This window comes from Cajanus cajan, chromosome 3, assembly GCF_000230855.2.
Source record: "Cajanus cajan strain Asha chromosome 3, NIPB_CcT2T_4, whole genome shotgun sequence".
NCBI classification, from domain to species: domain Eukaryota; kingdom Viridiplantae; phylum Streptophyta; class Magnoliopsida; order Fabales; family Fabaceae; genus Cajanus; species Cajanus cajan.
The window spans coordinates 26,067,515-26,078,373 of NC_138519.1; the positions used below are offsets into that span (position 1 = coordinate 26,067,515).

At 28.3% G+C, this 10,859-nt stretch overlaps 1 protein-coding gene across 1 annotated transcript; it reads right to left on the reverse strand.

Annotated features, from left to right (window-relative positions):
- Positions 1 to 4,699: 4,699 nt before the first annotated feature.
- LOC109794073 (uncharacterized protein At1g28695) lies at positions 4,700 to 9,496 on the reverse strand. Its single transcript, XM_020353535.3, has 3 exons — positions 9,074 to 9,496; positions 8,362 to 8,760; positions 4,700 to 6,328 (listed from the first exon to the last, which is right to left on the reverse strand). The coding sequence occupies exons 1-3, from the start codon at positions 9,224 to 9,226 to the stop codon at positions 5,810 to 5,812; spliced, it is 1,071 nt and encodes a 356-aa protein (XP_020209124.1). The 5' UTR covers positions 9,227 to 9,496; the 3' UTR covers positions 4,700 to 5,809.
- Between the last annotated feature and the right edge of the window lie 1,363 nt (positions 9,497 to 10,859).

Consider the following 10,859-nt stretch of genomic DNA (forward strand, 5'->3'; position numbering starts at 1 on the left):
TTTTAATGTTTCGAGCCCCCGTGCTCACTCTATCAATGCTTCGAGCCCCCGCGCTCACTCTTTTAATGTTTCGAGCCCCACGCTCATGTTTTTTAATGTTTCGAGCCTCACACTCATGTTTTTTAATGTTTCGAGCCCCACGCTCATGTTTTTTAATGTTTCGAGCCCCTGTGCTCATATATCTCTAAACTTTAGACGAAATTGGTATTTTCTTTACTTATATTTTACTACGATAATATGCAACAAGAGTTTTTTATATTATCTAGTAAAATTAAGTAAAGAGGGGCAACTGTAGTAACCCAATTTCGTCCGGGAAATATTAATTTTATTCTTAAAAAATAGAAAAATAGGTATATGCAAAAAAGAATAAAAAAGGACAAAATTTCAAGCCCGGAACGGGCCGTTCCAAAACCAGAACGGGCCATTCCAACTTTCCAAAAGGTACTAAGATTGCAGGCCTGGAACGGGCCGTTCCCAATCTGGAACGGGCCGTTCCCAATCTGGAACGGGATGTTCCAGCTTTCCTAAAAGCCCTAAAGTTTCTAGCCCGGAACGGGCCGTTCTGGATTCAGAACGGGTCGTTCCAACCTTCCAAAAAAGGCTAAATTTCTAGCCCGGAACGGGCCGTTCTGGATTCAGAACGGGTCGTTCCAACCTTCCAAAAAAGGCTAAATTTCTAGCCCGGAACGGGCCGTTCCAAAACTGGAACGGGCCGTTCCAACCTTCCAAAATACCTCTAATTTTTGGCCCAGAACGGGCCGTTCCCACAACTGGAACGGCCGTTCCCAAACTGGAACGGGCCGTTCCAATTTTTAAAAAAGACCTATAATTTTTAGGCCAGAACGGTCGTTCCCGAACTATCAAAATACCTAAAAATTTTAGCCCGGAACGGGCCGTTCCGAAAATGGCCGTTGTGAGTAAAATTGCCACCCCGGAACGGGCCGTTCCGGATTCAGAACGGGCCGTTCCGGTCCCTCCAGAAAGTCTATAAATAGCGTCCTTCCCCTTCCCACACACACATCTCTCCCCCCTTGGCCTTCCCAAAGGACACCAACACACACCCTTCCCACACACATCTCCACCTTGGACCAGAGGTAACCCAGAGAAGGAGACCCACTTCTGTAGCGAAGAATTGTGAGTATATTAAACTCATTTCTTTTTATTTTTTATTTTTATATTAGTAATATCTGCTATTAGTCCTTATTTAAATTCAAAATTTGATTAAATATCATAATATAGTTTTACAATATTTAATGTAAATATCTAAAATTATTGTATCAAAAATTTTATTGGAGGAATGGTTAACTAGATGTGACATCTTTTTAATCTTTGAATTTAAAGTACAAGTTGTGACAGCTTATCTTTAAATTTTTCCTCCAAAAAACGAAAATATCCAACCAAGAAATTTTTTATCATAATATCTATAACAATAATTGTATTTACAATTTTATTGAATTGACTTTGGTGTACACCTTGGTCAATTTTATATTTTTAGGTGAATGAGCTGAGACAGTTCAAGAATCCTATATTTAACAAAATTAAAATTTAATTAAAAATATCAACACACAAGTATTTTCTACAAAGAACTACGTGACTCTGATTCTTCATTACGCATGAAGATACGTAGGAGCAAGAATTAAATCTTGTCGAGCCAAAAAAATAAAAAATATATTATCCTTCTTTTTATATAACAATAATAATTTTAACCTTTTTTTCAATGCATAATTTAAATTAGTTAAATAAAATATATTTGATTATTTTAGTGAGATAAATATTTTTATAAATTATAAATAATTAGTTTAATTAATTAAAGATAATCGTCTTAGGACGAACGTTGTGAGGTGCTAATACCTTCCTTACACGTAATCGACTCCCGAACTCAAAAATTTGGTTTTCGTAGTCTATTTTATATTTTATGGTTTTTCCAATGTTTTTCCGTAATGTCGCCACCGGCCCAAACGGGCCTCGGCGGTCGCGAAGACGGTCGAGCTCGCTTTTATTTTAGTTTTGAAAATGTATTGGATTATTAGAACGACTTATTCTCAAACTGAGACCTTGTCGATCTTATCCAATTTATTTATTAAATGTCTCACCAATCCATGTTAATCCCAAGCGGGACCCTCCATGGATTAGTGGTTTTCGTAGTAAAAGGGTTCGTGGAGTCGCCCCCAATGTTTTACTCAAAACATTGGAAAAAGGGATAAGGCAATTGATTTTATAAATCAACTTCGGCCATTACAACCAGAGTTGGGTAAGGGAGTCGGTTACGCGTGGGGAAGGTGTTAGCACCCCACAGCGCCCCTTTCGGGTTCCCTATGACAGATTATTTCTAAAATAATAGCGTAAAATTACTAAATTACCCCTATTTATTCTAAGCAATTATAAATTAACTATCTACATGATGACAGTTTAAATATGCACACAGAAAGCAGTAAAAGGAAGGATTTAAGAAGAAACCTTTGAAGCGTGCTTTTATATATTTCGTAAAACTGGGAAGCTTTTTGGCGTTCCCTCGCTCTACAAGCTCGCTCGCTCCTTCCTAAAACTTTTGACTACGGAAATCCGGAGGATTTCCCTTCGACTAGGTTTGATCCTCAAGCAAAATGACTCGAGGCTCAAGAACTTCGTCGGATCAACTCTCCGAGTGATTTCTAGGGCAGAACACTGCTCAAAAACCCCAGAATACTCAAGGAGAGGGTTAAAACTATGTGTAAAAGTGTGGAATGACGTCCAATTGACGTCATATTTATAGGGAATAGGCGCAATACGGGCTACAGAATCAATACGGCCGTATTGAAATTCAGAAATTTCAATGCGCCCGTATTGAGTTCACTGCGGCTGTATTGAAGCTTCAATACGGCCGTATTGATTTCAGTACGGCCGTATTGAAGTTTCAGAAACTTCAATACGCCGTATTGAGTTCGCTGCGGCCGTGTTGAAGCTTCAATACGGCCGTATTAAGTGTAGTACGGCCGTATTGGGCTTCATTCCCTCCACTTCCTTATTTTAAGCTACTCTAAGACCTCTAAATCTACAGATAGCCATCCTATGGTCTTCTAGGAGTCCTTCTGGCTGACTTTCCTTCGATCTTTGAGGGTCTTCGAGTTTTATTTCCGACCCGGACAATTTTAGGGGTCTACACGTAAAAAATAACATTGGTGGCGACTCCCTCTTTTTCAATTTATTTTTCGCCGTCCCGTCGCGACCGAGGTTGCTACAGGGATCATTATTGTAGAGTGGTCTACACTATTTGATGGGGTGGTCTTGTTCCATTACTCATAGGCTATTCTATATACTTGATGATGAGGAGGAGATTGGTACCATGTGGACATAAAGTTAGGAGCATATATCTCATAAGTCTAAGTTAATTAATATGTTATGTTAGTGATTGATGGAATGATGGTGATAGATTGAATGTGATGTATTAAACTATTATTAATATTGTATGAGAGAATTGACGAAGATGTGTAAGATGTAATTGCTATTTAATTGGTGTGTGTCTATTCTCATGCTTTATATGATGTGATGTGATGTGATGGATGAATGTATTCCCATTCCCTGTATTTGTACGTTTGAGTTTGTGTTGATCATCATTTACAGAAATAAAATAGGTACATGATGATGAATTTGAGGAAGAAGAACAATAAAGAATTTGAGGAAGAAGAACAATAAAGAAGGGTCTTGCTTTGATAATGTGACATTGGGGTTGAGTTTTAGGATTAATGGATGTTTTATGTTAAATTTTATATTAATTTGTTTTGTACGTTGTCAAAACTTATTTGGTTTAAGATGCTTTTATGTTTTTTAAAAGATGCTTTATACGTTTTATTGAAGAACGGTGTGCACTGTAATATTCTAAACTTCTAATACAATTTTTTAATTACAATATTATATAATTTTAGTATTCCCAATTTTATTATCTTATTCTTAAAATAATTTTTTAAAATTTTAGTTGTCATATTTTATAATAAATAAAAATTAAGTACAATGTTTTTATATAATACATTAAAATTTTTATTACAATATTTCCAATATACTAAAATGGAAATATATATATAATATTTAAACATATTTTAAAACCCTATTTATAATATTTTTTTAAATAAAGTTTTTAGTATATTATTATTATGAAGGATAAATATTTAAATTGTTAAATCGTAAATGTTTAACATAAGTAATAAAATTATTTTTAAATCTCTTATAACATAGGTAGTTAGAAGAAAGAGTGAATTTTTTTAAAAAAAAAAAGAAACATGTGTACGACTCCTAGTCTCTAACTAAAGAGATAAGAATTTTGAAATTGAATCCTAACTAAATAGTTAAAAAAAAAAAAAAATAATTGTAATCATAACTAAACTTGCCTATAAATAGAGTGGGAAAAATTCATCGAGTTCCTTCTCTTCCTTCTTTCTCACTTTTTTCTCTTCTCATGTTCTCTCCCTTTTCTCAAACTTCCCTTCTAAAGGTTTCCCTCCGTTTACCTATTTATAGACAAATTTAGTAATGATTATAATTTTTTAAAACTATTTAATTAGGATTCAATTTCAAAATTCTTATCTCTTTAGTTAGAGATAACTTTATCTCTTAAAGAATAGGAGTCATACGCACCTACAAATTTTATTTGCTGCAGGTTTTAACTTTTTTCAAAAACTTTTCCCTATTTCTTTTAACTACCTATATTATAAGAGATTTAAAAATAATTTTATTACTTATATTAAACATTTAAAATTTAACAATTTAAATATTTATACTTCATAATAATAATAATACACTTAACATTTTATTCTAAAAAATATTATAAATAGGGTTTTAAAATATGATTAAATATTATATATTTCTATTTTAGTTTATTGGAAATATTGTAATAAAATTTTTAATGTATTATATAAAAATATTGTACTTAATCTTTATTCATTTTAAAATATGACAACTAAAATTTTAAATAATTATTTTAAGAATAAGATAATAAAATTCGGAATGCTAAAATTATATAATATTATGATTAAATATTGTATTAGAAGTTTAGAATATTACATTACATGAACCATTTTACAAGCTTCTGAGAAGTATTATTACATTGTTTTATTTTTTTGAATATTTGTTATATTTTATTTGTTAAATTTTTGGGGGTAGAGGAGTATCACAATTGTAATTCTTTCCCATCAAAATATTAAAATATATAATTTAGTCTCTAAACATGTCATAGATTCTTAATTTGGTCCATATATGTAAAAATTTATTACAAATCGATCCCTATATATGTAAACATTACTTATTTAGTCCCTAAAATCATTAATCTTTACATATTCTTGATATTAATTTGGTCCTTATATTAGTACACATTCTTAATTTCACTCCTACACAATTACCACATTCTTAATTTAATTCTCCATTTGTAAGACCAAACCAAAAATGCATGCCAAATTAAAAGTGTTACATGTATAAAGATTAAATTAACAATGTGTAATGGAGTTAACAATACTAGATACCAAGTTAGTAACTTTTAACAAATATATAAGGACTGATTTCATAAGTTGTATGTATAAGAAACGAATTGAGGATCCGTGACACCATTAAAAAATAAATTATATGTTTAACCTTAATTTTATTTGCATATGCATAATTCTCACAAGACATCAACATAAAGATTTCCCTTTTCGTGTATTAATCTCTTCATAGAGCGCAAACACACACATATATACAAAATAAAACCTTCAAAATTATTTTTCTAAATTAAAACAAAATCTTGTTTAGGTTACATATAAATTAAAAAATTGGTTGTTTCACATCATTGAAGTAGGTATGATACTTAGGTTTTTACTTTTATAGGTGTTCTCCAAGATTGCCAACACCAATTGTGCTTAGTCCATTGGAGATTTATAGTAGAATTAGCATCCAATCTCTTATATATCTTCCAATCGCGAAGGACTGCCTTGATATCTGCCACCTTTGCAGTGATGCTCCTACAACAGTTGGCATGTATAGTAGTAACTGCCCTAAAATCTTTACTATCTTGACAAAATCCACTAAAATAAAGAGTGTCCAAGAACCTAACCCTTAGTTTCAAATGTTCAATTATACCACCTCTAATGAGATCAATAAGCACATCTTGCTCCTTTTTTCCTGTGGCATTGTCCTTTTGGTCATACCATGTTTCAAATAGGGAAATGGTCTTGTTGTTTGACCTCACAAAATAAAATCCAGTATTTACTGGATTCTTTTTTGACCAAGGGCCACCAAGGTATGTATCTGTGCTAATTTGGAGGTCTTCTGCCTTATTCTTACTTAATCTTATAAATGGATTTCTTAGCCATATTACATCTGTGTCCTGTAAAAAAAATGATTTATGAGAATTAGAGGAAATGAAAGTTGAGAATTGAAATTGATGAACTGTTTGATTTTTTAAATTACATGTTGAACTAAAAACCATGCATAAAAATGAAGAATTAGTAGAAAAAAGATCCTTCATACCTGCATTAAAAATGAAAAAAAATATATATGAGCAGTTACTTGTGGACAGTTCTAGAATAAAATTAAAAAAAAGTCTATATAAAAATAAAAAATAGTTACTAGTTAAAAAGATAACTAAATTGAAACAAAAATCATTATTTCTATATCAGCAATTCCGTGTGGACGGTTCCAAAGTAAAATGAGAAAGGATAATAAATATAGAAAGGTTTATATAAAAATAGAAACTAAAAACTTACTAAAAAAACGTATATCTCCTTTAATAGTTAATACAATAATATAATGATATAGCTAGATAACATAAATATCACTCTCCCTGTTGTAAGTATTATGCAAGGGAATTTAAAAGTTTGAATGCTTTTAATTAAATTTGTTATAATAGTTTATGTAAAACTAAACCTTACTAAAATTTAGTTTTGTTTGTTTTTAAAATTAGTTAATTTTGATATTACATTTCCTTATGTACATTTAAAATATTGTCATTATAGAAATTCGAAAAAGTACAGTATTCATTTAGATATTACTGCATCTTAAGCTTGATCTTAGTCTACAAATATATAAAACGAGGATAAAAAGGTTGAAAAAAATAATAATAAAGAACTCTTTAGTTTTTTTTTAATTCATTCACAAAATCAAACCACTAAATGAATTGTAACCAAAGAAAACTAAGTAATGAATTGAACGACCTCTTAAATTTTTAATTTTTATTTTACATATAATTGTAAAGGAACATTCCCGTTTGTAACTGACAATCACATGTGAGTTATCCTCTAAAATATTTTCAGGATTATCCTCATATGATTCTTAATTATCTCTTTACCTCTTAACCTAATCTGATATCCTAACTGACTTTGAAACTACATAGATAGATTGTTCTAACTTGAAATTTTCGTACGTAACAAAGTCAACTTTTTCAATATATATATGAGTGCAATAAATTCCCTTTTAAGCACATTTATGAGAAAGTTACTTGCACCAAAACTTTCTACCAAAAAGGTGTGACGTGTCTTGTAAGGACATGCTTTACCCACTTACGTAACAAATCATACCTCACTTTACAGATAAATCAAGTAACATTTATGCATAAATAGAAGAGGAAGGGATTAATGAAAAAAAAATCAAATTCAAATTAAAGAAAACGAAGATGAAATAATGTTTTGAATTTGTAGTTAAATATCAGAATATATAAATCATATTTGAATTTACAATGAACAATTTAAATTCTATCAATAGCTTATTTTAAAAACTGTTAAACCTTAATTTACAAATTTACTAATAGAGATAAAAGAGGTAGAGTAAATCAACCCCTTATATATTAAATATGGACCTTTAACTTGAATAAAAATATTTTTAGAAATTTTTCTTTGACGATAAGGATTTTAAAGATTTTTTTTAACTTCTTATTTAATTTAAATTTTTATTTATCATAAATATTGATGAATTAAATTTTAATATTTTTAAAATAAATTATAAATAAATAAAAAATAATATTGTGTTACAATTTAAATCATTTATTAAAAGTCTAAAATATAATTTATATGTTAAAAATATTTATTTATATAAATTTTAAATATAATTTATATATTCAAATATAATATTTATAATGTGTATAATTTTTTTAAATTTAGTTATAAATAATAAATATTCAGTCAACGCATTATCATACTAGTGAAAAAGAAAATCAAATACAAACAAATAAAGATAAAAGAAGGATAGTTAATGATCACCAAAAAGATTTTTTTTAGCTAATTTTGACAATAAAAAAGAGAAGAATATTAAGAATGTGAAATAATGTTATACCACTAATTCAACTCTGTGCAACTGAACATTAAAAAGAGTGGTCAATCAAAACAAAACATAAAAAGGAAAAAAGAAAAAGATAGAATTACATACCGTGAAAATGAAATTGTAGCCACGTTTGAGAACTTCCAAGAGGAAGAAAGTCCTTCTCCACATCATTTTGATGAAGTCTTGAGACATGTAGATTTTCTCACCTTCAAAATCAACTCCATCTGTTACCAATCTGAAGCAATTCAACTTTAGAAATTGACATCGATCATAGGCTGTTTGATCAACCGCTACTATGAGAAGGTGATTAATGAGAGACCTTGTTCCCTCTCCAAGCCAAAAACTATCAAGAAATATATCGAACATAGTTTTATCACTCTCTACATCTTGCTCTACGTATGCCTTATTTACTATAGTTATTATCACCGTTTTGTTTCCCATTGAAGCTTTGGCTAAAGCAGAATCAAGGGCATCTCCAATTGCTTCTGTATTGGTGGTGGTGGTCTATTATGCACAAATTAAAAGGAAAATTAAAATTATGAAAGATTATAAAGAAAAAAAATCCATACAAACACTTTGATACAAATAAAATAAAACTCATCAATGGCCATACAAGATTACTCTTTTTGTAGAACATGGGTATCAAAGGAGTTTACAACAGTCACACATCTGTTTAACTAATTGAGTCACACTCTAGATTATCCCTTGATATCAAGATCACTCTTTTAATTATGAAACTAAATTTCAGGTAGATTATAAAGAATACCCATGATTTGTTTTGATGAAAGAAAAAAGAATATAGATGATTTGAACTTACAAAATTTGATTGCTTGCAGAAAAGTTCTTTCTTGGTTAGGACTAATTCATTGGAGAAAGAGGAGGACCAATGATACATCAAAATAACTCCAAGGAAGAGTAACGTCACCGTTGCCAGACTCCAAAATATGTGTTTAGGGTTATCCATGATCATCTATCTCTATGCCTTCTTTGTGAGGGCACAAAACCAAAATTGAGAATAGTATATGTATATATATTGGTGCTTTGTGGCTAAAGGTCTATATATATATATATATATATAGCTATGGTAGAATGATCAAATATTAAGGAATCAGAGAGAGAAGTATTTACTCTCTTTTTCAACGTTGATTGTTTGAGAATGGTCATTGACTCAAACGAAGATTAAAAAAAAAAAAAAAATCTATCCTGTGCGTTGGTTTCTGTTACTGTTTCAAAACATGATTTCGTGCTCATAAAGGATATTCTTTACTGTTGATCTAAATTGGATATAATGCTTATTTTATGTTAAACTAGTAAAGTGGAGATACTACGTACTTTTATTAAAGATGAAATTAAAAATAAAATTAAGTAATGAATGTATATTGATCTAATATTATGATTAATGATCTTGATTTTGATAAAAAAAAAAAAAATATTATCTTTTCTAATTTTTTAAAATGAAAGGGAATAATATCAATAAAATGTAAATATCAATGTGGTTAAAAAAGGAATATCACATTTATATATTAGTATAGATGAATGAATAATCTTTTAGGTGTTTGATTTTCTCTATTTTAATTATATTCCAGACTTTTGGCTGTTCATTTAAAACAAAAATTCACTTCTATATACATTAAATATGCATATCTTGAGTCAAAGTGTTTTTGAGAGACTTTTTTAACGAGTAAATTTGTACGAATTTTTTTTTATAACTTTTTTATCTAATTTATTTGATATATATATATATATATATATATATATATATATATTTATTTATACATATTTGAATATTTTTAAAATAAATTATCCGTTCTTAAAAAGATATTGTCATAATATAAAATATTTATCATAAATCTTAAATATAATTTGTATGTGCAAAAATATTTATTTATATAAATTATATTTATTCTATATAATTACAATTTATAATAATAAGTTATATATAAAAATAAATATTATGTTTGAATATACTAATTATATTTTATATTTATGATAAATAATTTATATTATACATAATATAACAGTATTTTTATTTATTGATAATTTATTTTAAAAATTAAAATTTAATTCATAAATAATTATGATAAATAAAATTTAAATTAAATAAAAAGTTAAAAGAATTCTTAAAAACTTTCTTAGAAACTGACTGTATTAAAGTTATTTAAAGTTATTTTTCTCAATGTCATTTTGTTTTTCAATACCAATACTCATTGGGATTTGAGAATCAATTGCAACATCAGTTAAATTCACATATGTGAGTGATTATATCTAATTAGTATTTTAACTTTTGTAATACACATGCATATTTATTATATATTATGTAATTATAATTTATAATAAATTATTTATATAAATAAATACTATGTTTGAATATACATTATATTTAAAATTAAGATACATAAATATTTTTAAACATATAAATTCTATTTTAGATTTATGAAAAATAATATTATTGTAAAAAAAATATTTTAGTTATGATAATTTATTTTAAAATATTAATATTTAATTCATAAATAATTATAATAAATAAAAACTGATTTAAATAAAAAGTTAAAAAAAATTTCTTAAAAACCTTCTCATTAAAAAAAAATCCTAAAAACAGTCTC

Excerpts from the sequence above, each read along its gene's own strand:
- LOC109794073 (XM_020353535.3), bottom strand. The coding sequence starts at position 9,226 with ATGATCATGGATAACCCTAAACACATATTTTGGAGTCTGGCAACGGTG. Across the intron at positions 8,761-9,073 it reads TCTGCAAGCAATCAAATTTT|ACCACCACCACCAATACAGA; the intron begins GTAAGTTCAAAT and ends TGTGCATAATAG. Across the intron at positions 6,329-8,361 it reads GCTACAATTTCATTTTCACG|GACACAGATGTAATATGGCT; the intron begins GTATGTAATTCT and ends TTTTTTTTACAG.